Raw genomic sequence first — 19,309 nt, forward strand, 5'->3', positions numbered from 1 at the left:
AAGTAACGGCCGGTGTTAAGAGTGGCTGAGCAAGGCTAGTGCGCATGCGTGGCTCGTTTGAATTTTTTTTTTTTCCCCTTGTACGTCGGTCGCTGCTTTTTATTTAGGGCCGAGGCTTAAGTGCCGGTCGGCGGCTCTTGGGAAGCCTCGGTCCGCAATCTAACTCTAGCTGGGCGGCCTTTAACCCTCCTGGAACCCTGGCCTGCTTGTGTTTCCCTCTCAGGCCTCCGTCGGGCCTAGTGTGCCGGAACCATGGCCTCGTTCCATCTGGTAAGTGCGGGGTCTGGGTCGGGCCTGCGGCGCGATGAGTCGGTCGCCCTGTGTGCGAGCGGTCGGGACGCGGGGCAGGTGCTGTGTCCCGCTTGTCGGGGTGGGGCGGGGGCTGCGCGCGGCTTGTGAGGGGTGCGGAGCGGTGGGATGGTGCGGGTGCCTAGTCCTTCCTGTCAGGGTGCGGTGGGCCTTGAGTGGGCCGGGTTGAAAGCTGCACAGGTAAACAAAATCAGGTGTGATTGTGTACCGGTAACGGAAGTAACTGGACTGTGTTACTGTTTCACATCGTAATCTCATCCGTGCCTGCTGTTTTTATTTTTTCTCTGATGAGATTGTTCCAGTTTCATTCTTTTCCCGTTTTCTTCAGTCTTCCAAATACTCAGGAATATTGTACGAGTCAGTTTGGATGGTCTGGAAAACCTCGAGTATTAATTTCTCCGTCAAAACAAAGCTAAATCCTCTGTTCTCTTTTATTTGTCAAAATACTATTTTATGTGAAGATTCTAATATTTATGGGACACCTGTTAATGATAAAGCTTTATACAACAAGTCAACCGTATTTTAAGAGGTGACAACTTTGAACGTTTATCGTGGATCGTAACTTGCCACTTTATGTTTCTTGACACACTTGATGTTCATTCCAAGTTTTGTATGATTACTATGCCTTATTTCTGCCCTAAAGAAAATCTTCATTGGTGGTTTCTGTTATAGTGTTTGTGTGTGTGTGTGTGTGTGTGTGTATGTGCTTGAACATGTATGAAAAGACAGTATAGTGTATATTCTGCAAAATCATGTATTTACATTGCACGTGATCAGAGAAAGGAAACATTAAAGCCATAAAGAACAAAACTTAAAAAATGCCCACTGTACATTATCATATACCAGTTAAAATCCTCCAGCTGTTTAGAGGTTTGTACTTCTGACATCTGTGTGTTGTCTATTTAAAAGAAAAATGGAGGGGTGAGCTGGAGATTGTTCTCAGATATTTTTATATACAAGGATTTTCAAGGTAATTTTTTTACCTTAGACATATTTTGTCATATCCAAAGGAACTTTTGTTTTTGCCAGAGTAGACTTGAATTTGGGATGGGGGGGATAGAGAGGATGAGGAGGATGAGGAGAATGGAGAGGATGAGGAGGATGGGGAGGATGGGGAGGATGGGGAGGATAGGAAGGATGGGGAGTGCTCCAGGGCACTTAGTGGGTATGTGTAGGCCAAAATCAAACCAAACCAAACCAAAAAACTATTACACATTTTTTTTTTTGAGAAATACAGTATCATAGTGGAAGAAACTTAAGTTGATATCCATTGAATGGTAAATTGAAGTTGGCAGTTTGTCTTTTTAAATAAATATTTTTTAAATTTCAAGTCAGAGTTAAGGAGCCGTGTTTGTCTTGGTGACCACCTGCTTTTAAATGTGCCTAATTCACTGACATTCCAGTAGGCACTCAGTATTCACGAGCAGGGGCCCTATTTTGCCCTAAAAATTTTCCTGCTTAGCAGAGGAAGAGGGAGCAGTGTACACAGGTTCATGTTTCAAATGTTGCAGTGTGCAAATTTGTGATCCTTCAATTTTACTGAAATTAGAAGTTTTATAAATTAGGGGTCTGGAAACTTGTGTAATTTAAGTCTCAGGATTGGGTTTTATTTCAGCGCCTCAGGTTGAAGTTGATGAATACCAGAAAGAGACCTGAGTATTTGCTTTAAATGTTTCCATCAGATAAACAATAGTGGGACTATTGTAAAAATACCACAGCTATGAGTCTGTCATATAGTGCTGTAAAGTGTTTTCCTGAATTTGTGTCCTAAATTTAATCTTGACACTAAAAGAAAATTCGTAATAAAGCCAAATTGTTAGGTATCTCTTTTCTTTAGTTTGGTCCCTATAGATTCCATCTTTTGGTCTTTAAATATTTTATGAAGATTATGGGCCTTTAAGAATTTTTATTTAATTTTTTTGTCTTATTTATCTGGCATATCTTTTTGCTATTGTTTGGTTTTAGAACAGTGTCTCTTGTAGCCCAGGATCGCTTTGAACAAGAGCTCACTGTGTAGGCAAGGATGGCTTTCAACTCCAGCATCCACTTTCCACATACTGGGGTTATGGGTCTGATAGATCACCATGCCCAACTTTTGGCACACACTCTCTGCCTTGTGTTTTTGAGACAGGGTCTCATGTTTCTCAGGCTGGCCTTAAATTCTGTCCATTCGTTGTAAATGCTGGGATGAAAAGTTTACTACCACCTCATGTTTATGGGTTCTGGGGATCTGACTCAGAGATTGTAGAAAGCTAGGAAAAAGACTCTACCAACTGAACTCCATTCCTGGCACCACTATTTTGTGTGCTAGCATGGCGCATAGTAGAAAAGCACTGGAAAGAAGATAAATTATCTTAAGACAAATCTTTGCCCTGTTTCTTTATGGTTTTTTTTTTATTGATTATTTATTCACTGTACATCGTGGTTGAAGGACCTTCAGAGAAGGGGAAGACCTCACCACTGGGGTACCATCCCTCAATTGGATGTCAAGTGGAAGCAGGACTACATCCTCTCCCACTGAGGCTAGTCCAGCTAGGGGAAGTGGATCCAATGGCAGGCAAGAGAGTCAGAGACAGCCCCAGCTCTAAGTTTTAGGAGACCCACATGAAGACCAAGCTGCACATCTACAAATGTGTAGGGGCCCAAGTCCAGCCCCTACACACTTTTGTCGGTGGTTCAGTCTCAGTGATCCCCCATGGACTCAGGTTAGTGGACTCTACTGTTTAGGTCTTCTTGCAGTGTCTTTGGCCTACCGCCCCCCCCCCCCCCCACGCCACGTCTTCCCCTCCTCCCGTCAGTCCTATCTTCCTCTTTTACACAAGAGACCCTGAGCTCTGCCTGATGTTTGGCTGTGGTCTCTGCATCTGTTTCCATCCGTTGCTGGATAAAGCCACTCAGGAGACAGTTATACTAGGTTCCTGTTGGCAAGCATAGCAGAGTATCAGTAATTGTGTCAGGGATTGTCTCTCTCAAATAGGGTGGTCATTGTTAGGCTGTTCCCTCAATTTCTAGTCCATCACGCCATCTTTATCTCTGCACATCTTGTAGGCAGGGCAAGTGTCAGAAGGTTTTGTGGGTGGGTTGGTGTCCTTATCATTTCCCTGGAGGTCCTACCTGCCTGGCTATAGAAGGTGACCACTTCAGTTTCCATATACCCTACTGTTAGGAGTCTCAGCTAAGGTCACCCCCATAGACTCCAGGGAGTGTTGTGTCCCCCCACTCAAGGTCTCCTGCTAGTCCCAGAGATGCCCCCTGCTTCTTTCTGTTCACTTTGCCAGCCCTCTGCAGCTTCCCCTCTCTAACGCCTGACCCCCACACCTGTTCTCCTCCCCATCCCCCCTCCCACCCAGTTCCTTGCCTCCATCCACCTCTATTAGCTTCCCGCTGAGTGAGTCACAGCTCCTCCCTTGGGCTCTCTTTATTACTTAGTTTATTTGGTCTGTGGATTGTAGCATGGTTATCTTATACTTTATGGCTAATGTCCATTTATGAGTATATACCACGCTTGTCTTTCTGGGTCTAGGTTACCCGACTTAAGATGATATTTTCTAGTTCCATCCATTTGCCTGTAAATTTCATTATGTCTTTGTTTGTAATAGCTGAGTAGTATTCCGTTGTGTAGATGTACCATTTTCTTTATCCGTTCTTCAGTTGAGGTACATCGAGGTTGTTTCCAGTTTCTGGCTATTATGAGTAAAGCTGGTATGGACATAGTTGAGCAAAGGTCCTTGTGGTATGGTGGGACATCATTTGGGTGTACGCCCAGGAGTGGCATATATAGCCGGGTCTTGTAGTAGAATTATTCCCAGTTTTCTGAGAAACCACCAAATTGATTTCCAGAGTACTTGTAATAGTTTTGCACTCCCACCAGCAATGGAAGAGTGTTCCCCTTGCCCCACGTCCTCCCCAGCATGTGCTGTCTCTTGAGGTTTTGACCTTAGCCATTCTGACTGCTGTGAAGTGGAATCTCAGAGTTGTTTTGATTTGCATTTCTCTGATGATTTATGACACTGAACATTTCTTTAAGTGCTACTTGGCCATTAAGAGATTTCTCTGGCCAGACAGTGGTGGCGCACACCTTTAATCCCAGCACTTGGGAGGCAGAAGCAGGTGGATTTCTGAGTTTGAGGCCAGCCTGGTCTACAGAGTGAGTTCCAGGACAGCCAGAACTACACAGAGAAACCCTGTCTCGAAAAACCAAAACCAAAAAAAAAAAAAAAAAGATTTCTCTGTTGAGAATTCTCTGTCTAGCTTTGTTCCTTATTTTTTAAATTGGATTATTTTGTTTGTGTCTAATTTTTTGTTCCTTATTTTTTAAATTGGATTATTTTGTTGGTGTCTAATTTTTCAAGTTCTTTAAATATTTTTGATATTAGTCCTCTGTCAGCTGTAGGGTTGGTGAAGATCCTTTCCCATCCTGTGGGCTGTTATTTTGTCCTGTTGATGATGTCTTTGGCCATGCAGAAGCTTTTCAGTTTCATGAAGTCCTATTTTTTTATTGTGAGGAAGGGAGTGGGGCTGTGAATCTGTGTTTGTTGGCTAGGAGGTTTTTCACCTTTTACATGGATTCTGGGAATCCGACTCAGTGACTGGATAGTGCTTTTACCCACTGGACCATCTATCTCCATGGCCCTAAATGTATTTTTTTTAAATTTTATTTAATCTTTTTTTTTTTTTTTTTTTTTTACAGTCCAGATTTTATCCCCTTCCTGGTCCATCCTCTGACTCTTCCATATCCCATACATCTCTCTGCCACCCCTAACCCCTGTCTCCACCTCACCAGAGCTCCCCACTCCCTGAGGCCTCCAGTTTCTTGAGGGTTAGGTACATCTTCTCTGACTGAGTCCAGACCAGGCAGTCCTCTGCTGTATATGTGTTGGGGACCTCATATCAGCAGGTGTATGCTGCCTGGTTGTTCATTCAGTGTCTGAGAGATCTCGGGAGTCCAGGTTAGTTGAGACTGCTGGTCCTCCTACAGAGTCACCCTCCTCCTCAGCTTCTTCCAGCTTTTCCCTAATTCAACCACAGGGGTCAGCAGCTTCTGTCCACTGGTTGGGTGCAAGTATCTGCATCTGACTCTTTCAGCTGCTTGTTGGGTCTTTTGGAGGGCAGTCATGATAGGTCCCTTTTTGTGAGCACACCATACATAGCCTCAGTAATAGTGTTAGGCCTTGAGGCCTCTCCTTGAGTTGGATCCCAATTTGGGCCTGTCACTGAACCTTCTTTTCCTCAGGCTCCTCTCCAGTTTTGTTCTTGCATTTCTTTTCAGACAGGAGCAATTCTGGGTGCAAGTTTTTGACGATAGGATTCTTTCTGCTGGCTCTCAGGGCTTCAGTCCTGTCCCTCCCCTCCACTCCCAGTACCTGAGCATGTTCCCCCCTCCCCCCCCATCCCCTTTCCCACCCAGGCCTCCCCCCTCCTGCAATTGATTTCTTCTCCCTCCCAAGTGGGACTGAGGAGTCCTCACTTGGGCTCTTCGGCTTGTTGACCTTCTTGAGTTCTGTGGCTTGTATGTGGCGTGTATCCTGGGTATTCTGTAATTTTTTTTCCCTAATATTCACTTATTAGAGAGTATATACCATGCATGTTCTTTTGAGTCTGAGTTGCCTCACTCTGGATGCTATTTTCTAGTTCCATCCAAAATTTACTTTGTATTTTCTTCCTTTCCTAAGCAATTCAGTATGAGTAATACTAAGTGAAACCAAACAGTGTGGGCGTACCTGTCGATGGGAAACTGTAGTGACTCAAAAGCTGGTATGTAGGAGCAAGCATGAGTAGTGTTGACAGGGTAAACCAGCTTACAGTGTCAGGGCATTCAGTGTCGAGAAGGTAGTTTCCATGTGCTAGGGGGCAGCTTATGCAGTCAGAGGAGCTCACCTATGGAAATAGAAGTAATGCACACAGGAGACTTCTTGGTAAGGGGTGAATCCAGTTAGGGAGCAGTGAGTGTTTCAGTGAGAAGCAATCTGGTATGGTATGAGAAGAACATCCATGCAGGACAGTCGGCCAAGCACAGTGAGCAGTGGCTCACACTGGTGGCTGAACATAGTGAGTTGGAATTCTGGTGATGCCACAGGGTGTCTTTACAGGACAGTGGCTTGGAACTAGGAGAGAGACTGAGCAGAGGTAGAGAGGGTGTGGAAGGTGTGACTGGGAAAGCTGCTTTAGCTGATAGGAGTCTGGGATGTGTGCTCTGGTCGCGTAGGGAGACAGTCAGCCTGGAGGACGATCACATGTTCTTTCATACTTTGGAGGAGATGGATAAAAGAAAAGAATGGAGAAAAGAAAGGAATCCATAGACTGAATCCTGTGATTTTAGATTGTAATTATAGGGAGATACAGAGAAATACAGGTGCACACACATCTCTCCCTTGTCTTAGAGGCTGCAGAATAGACTGCAGCTTTCCCCAGACAATGAGCACATGTGACATTGAATTCATTCCTGATTTCTAAGCTAAAATGAAAGAAAACCAAACTTCTCTTTAAAAATTGTGGCTTTCAGGACTGATGTAGCCAACATTACAATTAGCCTAGAGCAAGCAGAATATTTTGCTTTTACTTATATACCAGTGGGTTAAATAAAAGTGGGGCTAAGTGAACAACTGATATTGATAGTGTTTTCATTTTTAAGTGTGTGCTACATCATCTCACTACAGAATCTTTAACTTGAAGGTTTCTGTTGAAGCTCGACTGTTGGACGTCAGAGGGCACACCACCATTTTACTCTCTCGTGTCTCCTGCAGTTTTCACAGTTTTCACAGTCGTCGTTGCCTTTTTATGGTGCAGTGCATTTAGCTTCAGTTTCAGAATTATCTTAATTTTAGGTTATTTTATGATTAACAATTTTTGCTCTTTGATTAGTGTTGATACTATACAACCTGAGATTTTTATTACTTATTTTAAGGACAGGGTTTTGCTATGTGATATGATCACATGTGGCCCAGGCTGACCTCAGACTTACAGTCCTCTTTCACAGGGAATCATGGTCAGCTCCAGTTCAGTTTTAAGACTTGTGCATTTCAGATATCTTTTGAAGGAATTACTTTTCTTATTTTTAATTTTTTTTCATTTTTATCTTTGGCATTAAATTTTCTTGTGGGACATCTTACATTTTAAACATTTATGTCTTGATTTTCCTTTTCTGTTTTAGAGATTTAAATGTCTAGTAATATACAGGTGTTGGTCATATTCTAGACTTAGATATCAGAATACTATTTGCAAGATATACAGCAGTAGGTCATCTGTCTTATGAGTATCCTTGTTAGGTCCAAAGGAAACTTCAGTTCTTCAAACTCCAAAAGGCAGTCCAGATATCCAGAAATGAGTCCAACCTGGACAATAGCAGTATTTCTGGTTGTTAGATTAAAAGCCAGCATTCCTCAGGAACTTCTGAAGCTGGTTTCCTGCTACCAGTTATTTCCCTTATGGCAGAAAGGACACATGGCTATCTGTGGTGCCTATTAGCACAGCAAAGCTCATGCTGGCATCCAGCTCCTCTTAGCATCACAAGTACCTGCTTCATTTCAGTGTCCCTTCTTACTCCCCTTTCTGTTCTAAACTCCTTCCATCTCAAATGCTTCCCTCCCCATATTCTCCTCCTCCTTCTAACCTTGCTAGTCGCTGCTTTTCTCTATCTCGCTCTCTCTGGGTTCTCTCCGTGTCCTCTATTCTCCATCCCTGGCTGTTCCCACTCCCTTGCAGATAGCCTTGTCCAGGTCCAGTCTGCTGGCCATGTTCAGTCCACTTTTTTTCTCTCTCCTCTGGACTCTTCAGAGGTCTCTGGCTGTTCTAAGTCAAACCTACAATAAGAACTTTCCCCTTCACCCTTCCATGGTGTGCCATCAGTTTATACAATGCTTTTAAAAAAAAATAAACTCACCTACCTACTTTTATTAAGACAGAATCTCACTATTTTGCACAGCCCATGCTGGTATCAAAGTTGAGTCTCCACAAGTTCTGGAGTTACAGATGAGTATCCTCTGTGCCTGGGAATTGCTCTATCGCTGTTTGTTTGTCTTCCTCCTTCTGTATTATCTCAAGGTCTTTGTTCTGCATCACTTTGGCTTTTTCTTGGGCAGATGAGTCTCCTTCATTGAGGATCTGTTCTGATCTTATTTAGGTTGCTACTGCTTTTGTTTGATTTCATTATTTATCATGCTTACTCCATTTTCCATCTTTCAGAAAATGTAGTTTCAGTCAGTGTAATTTAGATATATACCTCTAAAAAGAGTTTCTTTTCTTCCGCCTGAACTCGGGTTCCCGGGGTCAAAGCTTGGATTGTGGGTGACAAGCTCCTTACTAGCCATCTTGCCTGCCTCGAGAATTCTTTATAGTCTTATAATGGACAGTTAACAGATACTTGTTAAATGAGTATATGAAAAATATGTTCTCTTATTAATTCTGTATTTTACTGGAATTATTTTGTAGATGAGTTGTATTTGATTATAGTTTCAAAAATTTGTAAACTTTTCTTTCAGGATCATCTAAAGAACTACCACAGAAGGTTTTGCCGGCCTTCCAGGTAACATGTTTATACTTGAACCTTTACAGTGACATATTTTCATCTTTAGAAAATGGATTTGAAGCTGGGCGGTGGTGGCGCATGCCTTTAATCCCAGCACTTGGGAGGCAGAGGCAGGCGGATTTCTGAGTTTGAGCCCAGTCTGGTCTACAGAGTGAGTTCCAGGACAGCCGGAACTACACAGAGAAACCCTGTCTCGAAAAAAACAACCAACCAAACAAACAAAAAAAAAATGGATTTGAAGATAAAAAAGTTGTTACCTTGGACTGATTAATTTCTATGCCCACTGATTGTTTGATTTTTTTAAAAATATTTTATATAAGAGAGAAATATTAACACAAGTTGTGTAACTTAGTAGAAGCTAGAAAAATTACATAGAATGATGAACAAGAAGCATTGAATACTGAATATGTTCTCTTATTAATTCTGTATTTTACTGGAATTATTTTGTAGATGAGTTGTATTTGATTATAGTTTCAAAAATTTGTAAACTTTGACTGAACAGCACTTAATGGTAATATTAATAAAGTTATTTATTTCAATAAGTTTGGACTGTAAAGAACTTTAATTCTTGTTTGAAAGATGTATGGGCAAAATATTACTTATAATTGGTTAATAAAGTTTATGTTTAAGTTAGTTTATATTATAAAAGTCTTATATGTAATTTAGCTATTAATTTGAAGTGCAGCTAGCCATGTAAGAAATTATATAAAATTTGTGTTTTTGATATTAATGAAACATTTAAAAATTTAGAGTAATTTTAAACAAACGTTTGTCAACACTTTTTAGAGATATGTATCTAAATTACGCTGACTGAAATCCAGATGTCCTTCAGGGAAGTGGTTAAACTCTATGATGTATTCATAGCATAGAATATTATTCAGCAATAATTGAAATGAGCAAGTTCATTCATGCAATAACTTGTCTTACTTCCTAGAGAAGTATACTGAGTAAAAGTCAGTGCAAAATATTTCATATACACAGTTCCATTTCTATGGATGCTTATTTCTTTAATGACAGAAATTTAGAAATGAAAGACATAATTGCTGGACATGGGTTAGGAGCGACAGGGTGTGATGAAGAGTGAAGGCAGTTAGAGAGAAGTAGATATATTTCTGAAAGGGCAATAGAGGGTTTCTATGGTTACCAAACCATTCAGTATCCTGTCTCTGGTTGATATTGAACATCTAGAGGTAATACATTGGACAGAGTAACACACACAAGGAAACTGAAATGATCCACGCAAGACAGTTTCTGACAAGCATGTTGATTAAACCAGTTAAAAGTTTTATGGCCACACAACAAGCAGACTCTTGCTTCTGAAAAGTCTCTTGGTGACCAAGCTCTAGGGCGGGGAGGGGCTGGGGAGGGAGACACTGTTTTCAAGACACAACCACAATTACATCATTGCTGGGGGAAAGGGAGTCCACATAGTCAGGGATTTGGGATACCCTAGTAGCATGTGCTTTCTTGCAAAGTATTTTCCAGACACTTCATGACAGTTAATTTTGATTTATATTTCATTGTTGTTATTATTATTTATTTTGTCAGACAAAGTTTCTCTGTGCAGCTCTGGCTGTCCTCAAGCTCACTCTGTAGACCAGGCTGGCTTCTACCTCCCAAGTGCTGGGATAAAAGGTGTGCGCCACCACTGCCCGGCTTTAATTTTAGTTTTAAGCTTCTACAAAAATCAGTCATTGCATTTAATATGTCTGGATGACAGTCAGGGTCATGGACAGTCCCAGGATTTATGCTAAGGTGGATGTGGCTACTGGGGATTTGGAAGACTGAGAAGAGTCTAGGCAGGCAGACAGTAAAGTTGGGACAGGGTATTACGTTAGTCATCTCTAAACATAAACACATGAGTGGGTATGCATAGAACCAGAAAAACATGAGTAAATATGTATATGGTAATATTAAATCAATATATTTAATTTAAGCTATTTGTATTCATTCGTAAATTGCTAATTCATTAAAAATTAATGCTATTGAATGCAGAGTGTACTTGAAAGGTTGCAGAGAAGATCTGTTACTTAGAGATGTTGAGATCCGTGTCTGTAAAGGCGTCATTAAAGAAGCACGCATGCCTGTAACTGCAGCTCAGTGGTAGACAGACTGCCTAGAATGCCAGAGGTCCTGGGTTCAGTTCCCAAAACAAAAGCAAAACATTCAGACCAATTCAGGTTCTTCAAAAACAGGAATTGTTATTGAAATATAGCAATTGTTTGCACCAATGTTAGACACAGATACTCAGCTTTGAGTGGATAAGTACTCTCTCTCTTACTATTGCATACAGATAGGATGAGTCGGATGGGCTCTTAGACAGTCGAGTGTCTTGTGTTCAATTGTAGAGATATGTTTTCTTATTTAAGGTTAACATTTTCAAGCAGACAATAATATGAGTGACAAACATCTTACAGAAATAATATATTACCTTTTTCTTTTTTATTAGAGCACCCAACATTCATACAAAGCAAGGCCAGAACATGCTGGAAATCTTAGAAGGTTGTTTTGAAGAACAGAGTAAGACTTCATTTCTTCATGGTCTTTCAGAGATGGTATAGATGACAACAGGAATTTATCACTAGTTAAATGTAGCAGACATGTGTTTAAACCTATAGAACAACTTCTCTATAACTTTGAGTACACATAAACAGTCCTTTCTGTACCTTTTGGTATACTGAGGAAAATATTGATACAGCCACAGGAATGTGTCATCTGTAATTCACACTAGATTCCTATAATCTGGGACTCCATTGATCCATACTTTTCACAAAAGAAAATATTTCCCTGGTGTGAAAGTCCAAAATCATAAATGCTTTGAAATGCAGAAGTTTCAAAATGAATATTATATAAAAAATGCAGGATTCTATTAAACTTCGTTTATGCACAAAATTACCTTCATTTTTTTGTGTGATGTATGTGAAATGTACATAACCTTTGTGTTTAGACGCAAGAGAAATCTTATGCTGCATATGTAAATATCCCAAAATCTGGAAAAAACAGAAAATTAGAAGCTTATAGATCCAAGCATTTCTATAATGGGAAAAAGTATAATGGAAATAAGTATAGAGTTCTAGGGATCATTTGTTTATTATAAAGTGATGTTGTATTATTACTTCATAATAAAGTAATTACATTTGTTTATTATGAAATGATAAATCAGCACAAAGAGCGTTTTGTGGACCGAGCATGATGAGGGAGTGCAGAGATGGCAGATGCTGTAGTTTTCTGTCATCGCCTACAGTCACGGGCTGGAACATTGGTTTCCAGTGAAGCTATGCTCAGAGATGAGGCCTCTGAGGAGGGAACATAGGCTCTGTCAGTTCTGTTTCCTGCTGGCCTGGCATCAAATAAAGACTCTTGCTAGGTAGTAAACTTCTGGAACCTCTGTTCTTTTTAAATTACTCAGTCTCCTGTATCTATTTTACAAATCTGAGTATGAAACCCAGGGCATTGTGATTAGGCAAACGTCCCATCACCAAGCTACATCCCTAGGTCAGTTTCAGGTCCTTTGTTAGCATAAAAAGCAGGACAGCAGAAAAACAATCTTCATTACAAATGGAAAAGAACTGAAAATTTTTCAGGAATTTAGTTTTCTGTTTCTGATGCTTGTAAGAACATTTGAATATTTCATTGATGTCTCTGTTTCTTTGGGTAAATGTGTTGTGAAGAGTCAACTGATAGTTCTTCACAAGTCCTACCGAGCAGTGGGTCTCACCCTTCCTAATGCTGCAGCCCTTTATGTAAAATCATCTTGTTACTACTTAGCAACTGTAATTTTGCTACTGTTATGAACATAGTGTAAGTATTTGCTGTGCAAAATATCATCTGCTATGTGACCCTAAATGGGATCATGACCCCAGGTTGAGAACCACTGATAGAGAGCCACTTTAATTGTTCAACTAGACTCTTTCAAGAAAGGGTCTCAGTATGTAGATTAGGCTAGGCTTGACTCCACAAAAATCTACCTGGCTCTTCTACCTGAATGCTGAGGGTTTTTTTTTTAAGTTATAGTACAGTTTGCCCAGCTTGTTTTTTTTTCTCCCCTACTCCATACTTATAAGTCTTGTGAATGATTTTTATTACAGATTCTACAGAGTCATTGACTTCTTCAACACCTAAGGATAAAGACAATTATAGTCAATCAGCAAGCGAAGAGGTAAGTCAAACAGGAGAACTGGTGTAGGTTTGGTGCTTTAATGAATGGTGTTTAAACAGTATTCTTATGTACATTTTAGTTGTCTTATTTAAAGAGATGCTTCTGTTGAATTTCATAAATTTGGAGGTATTATAAAATTTTGGTTTGCTATTTTCTAGTATTTAAAATTGGGAATTACAAATACAAAATTACAACAATCATTCTCATTTCTTCTAAACTAATTCTTAGAGTTTTAGGAAATGGACAGTTTTAAGGTTCCTGATCAGATTGACAAGTGAAGTGTTTTCTAAAGACTGGCAGGACAAGTTGCTGTCCACAAAAGCTGTTTTTGGTTGATTATGTGCCTTAAAAGGATAGGTTGATTTGTTATCTAGATGTAGTAAATTTTAGGTAGAGTATTTTTTTCCAAGCACTGTGTTTGAACCCAGGGCCTTGCACATGCCAAACAGAGGTGGGATCACTGAGCCACTCTCCTGCTTACAACGTTTCTGAAGTTAGTCTTCCAAAACACACTATTTGGAAACATAGTACTAATTAGGAAGATCATATCATTCTAGATGTAAAGTTTATTAAAACCTGATAAGTGAACAGTGTTCTACTCTAAGGTGACTTAGAATTTAGGAATACTGCCTATGCTGGCCTTGAGTTCACCATTCTGATTGCTGGTATGTACAGGAATAGCTAGCCTTTGGTTTTAATGAATGTAGAATTTCAGAATTGCAGAGACCTTTTATGAGAAATTACATTGTTCTTTGAAAGTTAAAACCAACTTTAAGATTACCTGAGAACTTGACTTGGTCACTAAATTCTTAAAAAATAAGTTTGTACTTTGACAGTTTTATGCATGTGTATAATGAATTGACTTCCTTGTTCAAATTTAATATTTCAGATGTTTGCATCTGAAAATGTTCTTATAGATATTACTTTTTGAGATTCCTTTTCTAGGTAGAATGAAGTATGTTGTAGTAGTCCAGCAACACCCTACTGTGACAGTTAGTTAAGCATAGTATAAACAAATTATAGTGTAGAGCTTTGAGGATAGTGAAAACAGGTTAATGGTATATAATCTGCAGCTAATTTTCTTCATTCCTTAGCGGGGTGGGGGGGTAGGGAGGGCTTCTTATATGTTTCCTGAGTTAGGGAGGTTGTCCTCTCTAGCTAGTAGATACAGGCATTAGTCTATCTTGTATTTAGCTGAGAGGAGTGTTTCTCCTCAGGCTTGGAAGGTTCTTTTTCTGGCTGTGTTTTGTGTGTGTGTGTGTATGTATATATGAATATATGTATTTATGTATGTGTGTGTGTATGTATGTATGTGTGTGTATATATGTGTGTATGTATTTATGTATGGTGTATATGTGTGTATGTATGTGTGTATATATGTGTGTGTGTATGTATTTAATTCTTAATTAACCTGAGACAGTGTCTCACTTGAGCTTGAACTCATGAGCCTTTTGCCTCAGTCTCCTGAGTGCTGGGGTGACTGCATACTATTATGCTTAGCTTACAAAAGACTTCTGAGGCAGGGTCTCATGTAGTTTAGATTGACTTTGAAGTTTCCGTCCACCCAAGGATGATCTAGAACCCCTGATCTTTCTCCCTCGATTTCCTGAGTATTGTGGTTATAGTTGTACACTAGTAAGCCTGGCTTAGATGTACATTTTAGTGAATTGTTATAGCCGTGATCAAGATAAGATACAGAATATGAAAGGCTAAGATTTTACTCATAGGTTGTTATGGTAGACAGTTGAGAGTTTTGATCATTTTCAAATTTATTCACATAAAGTTGGTAATAGCTCCCTAAAGTGTTTCTAATGCTTTCAAGATCTGTAATGATGTCCTCTTTTACATTCTTGACAGTGGGTATTTCTGCTTTAGCATCGTCCTTCATCAGTGTGCAGGACTACCACAAATCAATTTTATATTATATACATATATATTTTTTCTCCTCCTCTGAACAAAAATTCTAAACAGTGGAGATTTTATATGTATTAAGGTTTTTATCCAGATGGGGACTTTCTAGCTGTAGCCTTCACATAAGAAACCTAATTTAGGAAATTTTTGAGGCAGCTCAGTGGCTTAAGAGCATTTGCCGCTCTGCTTAGAGGCTCTGAGTTCAGTCACAGCATCTTGTCATTGGCTCCCAGCTGCTAATTTAGGCTCCAGGGAGTCTGACCGCCATACTCTCTACGTACACAGGTACAGAGATACACGTGAATAAAGATAAAATCTTCATTTTTTTTGTTATTTTAAAATGCGTATATGTATGTATGTGGGTACAGGTGCCTAAAGAGGCCAGAAATATTGGTTCCTCTTGGAGCTGGAGTTACAGGTGGTTGTGAGTCACTGATGGAGGTGCTGAGACTTAGTCTTGGGTACTGTGGGAAAGTAGTATTTGCTCATAATTGCTGAGCTATCTCTTCAGCCCAGTAAAATAACTCTTAAAGAGACAGAGAGAGGGAGGGAGAGAGGGAAGAGGGAAGGAGGGAGGGGGGAGGGAGAGAGGGAAGAGGAAGGGATGGAAAGAAGGAAAGAGAGGGAGAGAGAGATAGAGAGAGAGAGTTTTTATTTTAGCTATACAGGTAGGACAGGTAGCCAGGTTCATAAGGGGATAGGACATCAAGTCTGGACACATCAATGTACAGGCTCCTGCACTGTCTGAGGAACCATGAATGTTAGGTCTGAAGAATAATATGCATACACACTTAGTTAGCTATCACTTAGTGTACATCAGTAAAATACAGTCATGCATGTTATTTTTTTCTCAAGAAAGACTTTTGATACGAAGTCTGTTTTTATTGTGCTCTGGTTCCATGGACATTGCCTGTTCATCAAACATGATTCCAAAAGGAAATGAAGTGAGTGCTCACTGTAAGTCATTAGGGCAGACTGCCACAGCGGGCTCAGCCTTGCTTCTTGTTAAAGAAGCCTTGTCAGAACAGCTTTGTAGATGCCCAGCAATGGCTTGTCCTTTAAGAGAGCACTTCAAATGGTTAGGTATGCTGTGTTAACACTTTCTTACACAGAGTGAATTCCTAAATATTGGATTGTTTCTTTTTTTTTTTTTTTTTTTACCTTTTTAACTTTACGCTAATGACATTACGTATTTCTATGAACTTGCTTTTTTGTACATATAATCATGTCTGGTATTTTAAATGTTAGAGATATTATGCATTATCCCATAGTTTATTTCCGTTCTGTTCAGTAGTCCCTTGTTGTTCTTTCTTAAGCTACTTTGTTGTTTAGAAATTTCCCTCCAATTTTAAAAGCATGTGTCTAATTAGAGTTGACAATATAATAAAAGTAGGTCAAATGTCTTTCTCCTGTGCTCAGTGCCAAGCATCATATTCAAAATCAGTTCCAGTTTCTTCAAGGAAGAAAGGAGCCTCCCTGCCAGTTTCTGCAGAGCCAGAAACTGAAGCTGCTGCTGGATCAGGTTGGTAGCGTCCACATGTCAGTTAAAAAGCTCCAGGACCAAGGCTGCACAGATTGTGTCTGGATACAAGGTCCTAGTCAGGCTAGGTACTGCTGGTTGTGGTTAGCGGGTGGGGCTTTTCTCCCCTTTGCCTTTTCTTTCGTTTACTTTGGGATAGGTGCTGCTACTTTTTAACATTTTCCTTATCTTTATTTCAAATTAGAAGAGTACTATTTTATTTGAGCTAGTAGACTCACAGATTTACATGAAAAATTTAGTCATTGCTTCCATCATTTTGTTGGGGGAATTCTCGGACCCTTCCATACCTTCACTGGTTCTCATAAATTTAAAAAATACTAGCATGTATGTGACATGGTTGCCCTTTTGGCCATGTCTGTTTCTAACTGATCCCTAGATTATGGACTTAAACATATAGATATATGTTTACATTTTACTTATTATTTGTGTGTATACGGCACTGTGATGTGTGCCATGGCATGCCTGTGGGGGTCAGATGATTACTCTGTGGAGGTGCTTCTCTCCTTCCACAGTCATGGCTTCCAGGGATTGAACGGTGGTCGAGCTTGCTTGGTAAGTGCTGCTAGTTATTGAGCTATTTTGCCAGTCCTAAAATTGCTTTTATTTATTTTTTGAGACAGGATCTTACTATGTAGCTCTGGAACCCACTGTGGAGATTAGGTGGACCTCTAACTCAGAGGTCAGTCTGTCTCTTCTTCTCAAGTACTGGGATTAAAGGTGTTTGCCATCACGATAGCAGAAATTATATTCTAACCATGTAACTCAACACTATTTATTTTAACTGTAAAATGTGTGACTCTCAGTTGTAAGTTGCCTAGTTTCCTAGTTTGGTAATACAGTTTTTTCCCCTAGTACAACATATACAAAATACTAATTTAATTATATTTTAGGGAGCATAGTACATCTGAATTTTATACAGTAAAATCCAGTACAATCTGGATTTTATCTATAAAGTGATATAATATTTCATGCTTGTTTTGTCAGATACATTCATTAATCTTTTCTGAATTTATCACTTTTTTGTCTTGAATCTCTATTAAATTTAATATACTTTTGAACTTTGACCTCATTTGTTTTTTTTACTATGTCAATATAGTGTTAACACTCTAGGTTTATAGGATGTTTGATTCAAAGTCAATATTTTCATTTATTTGGTAGCCACTCACAAAATTTTTCTTTGAACTTACAGTTTTATTCAGTTCCTAACAACGGTTAAAAATTCTTTCTACTATGGCCTTCATGTAGTAATTGTTTTGAGAATCATCAGTTTTGTTTCTGCCTTTTACAATATATCTACATCTATGCCTATAACTAGTACAATATACACACACATATACACACAATGTATCATATTGTATATACATAGTACTATATATTTTACTGTATATATATTAGTATGTATTTACATACACACACACATATGTATAGATATAATGTCCTTCAAGATGCTAAAGTTTGTAGGGCACAACCTAGCATGTCAGGCAGAATGGAGGCTCCATGTTATAGAGCCCATGCTATGTAGCACGGGCAGGAGGTTTCCTTTAGGGCTGTGTTTTGTTGAGATAATATGGGTTCCTTCCTTCCTTTGTGTACTGTTGGTTCTGGGGTTCAGACCTCTACGGTGCCAGGGGCAAATGGGAGGTGAACAGAAAATTCAAGAGACCATGTTATGGATTGTTCCTTAAATCTACAGTTTTCTAGGCAGTTTCCCTGCTTTCAGGTTTCAGAGCCTTGTTATTGTTGATAGATGGATGGTTCTAAGGAATTTAGTTGAGGAAAATGACATCTCATCACTGAACCAAAAGCCTGTTTTTGTCATATTAGTTTTTTGACTCTTTGTATTTTAGAGCAGCGAGTTACTGTTAATAAAGCAGCGAATTGATAGGCATTTTCCTTTGATATTTGAAGACTGAAGGTGATTTTCTATAAATGTATATCTATTCTGTATATGTGTGTATATGTGTATGTGTGCATATTGGTACATGTATGCACATATGTACTTACATACATGTTATATGTATGCCTATATATGTACGTATGCTGAACTAGGCATGTTAGCTTACTTGCTGTTAGCCTAAACATAGCAGAATCTTATCATTTCTTTCGCTTTTCATTACTTTATCTGTGTACAAGCTTTATATCTCAAGACTTTGGGCATAAATTTAGAAGTTCCTGTGTTTGAGGATTCCAGCCTTTCCATAGCCACCGTTAGGGTGGACCAAGTACGTGTTTCAGCTCACTAGTTTGGTAAATTAAGGTACTTAGTACTCTTAAAGTACTTAGGCATTTTAATCAGAGGGCTTTGAATCTAAACTTAATGAAAAGTTCTCTTGCAAGCTTCTAGTTAAGTTATGGTTGGTTTTTAAAAGTACATTTGATTTGATACTGTTTTAAACTACTGAGAACTATCATATAATCTTGTTTTAGTTCAGAGTAATGAAGTTCATCAGAAAAGTCTGTCTACTGATGCTGTCTCCAAAAGTACACCAAACTCAAACAAGATGTCGAGCAAAAAAATAAAAGGTCACCATGGTGCATCTGTTGATGAATTGTACCTATCTGTTGGCTCCCCTGTGGTTCTTCTGGGTGCAAAAATGTCTGTGTCACAGAAAGCTGTTTCATCTGCTGGCCAAAAGAGAGTGGCTTCTGTCTCAAGGAGTTCAATAGATATGCAGTCTTCAAATAGAGAGATTTCTTTTAAAACCAGGAAAAGGTAATTTTTATTTAAGTAATAATAACTATGCTTATTTTTTATCCTTGTACTAAAAATGTTAATTTAGCCTTTTATGTTGATTTAAAGCAAGGGTTTAAGGGATAACATGAGAAAAAAAACAATACTTTTTTGCTTAGCTTTAGTTTGATTTAG

The 19,309-nt window shown here is 39.3% G+C and overlaps 1 protein-coding gene across 1 annotated transcript in view; it reads left to right on the forward strand.

Annotated features, from left to right (window-relative positions):
* Positions 1-72: 72 nt before the first annotated feature.
* The window catches only part of Cenpc (centromere protein C), a 47,376-nt gene continuing 28,139 nt past the window's right edge, over positions 73-19,309 (forward strand). The window contains exons 1-6 of the mRNA XM_028786790.1: positions 73-270; positions 8,787-8,830; positions 11,283-11,353; positions 12,922-12,992; positions 16,323-16,425; positions 18,871-19,156. Of these exons, the coding sequence (XP_028642623.1) occupies positions 253-270; positions 8,787-8,830; positions 11,283-11,353; positions 12,922-12,992; positions 16,323-16,425; positions 18,871-19,156 (593 nt within the window). The 5' untranslated portion in view covers positions 73-252. The remainder of the gene's footprint in view (positions 271-8,786; positions 8,831-11,282; positions 11,354-12,921; positions 12,993-16,322; positions 16,426-18,870; positions 19,157-19,309) is intronic.

Source organism: Grammomys surdaster, unplaced genomic scaffold (genome assembly GCF_004785775.1).
Source record: "Grammomys surdaster isolate TR1022 unplaced genomic scaffold, NIH_TR_1.0 125581, whole genome shotgun sequence".
In the NCBI taxonomy this organism is placed as follows: Eukaryota; Metazoa; Chordata; class Mammalia; order Rodentia; family Muridae; genus Grammomys; species Grammomys surdaster.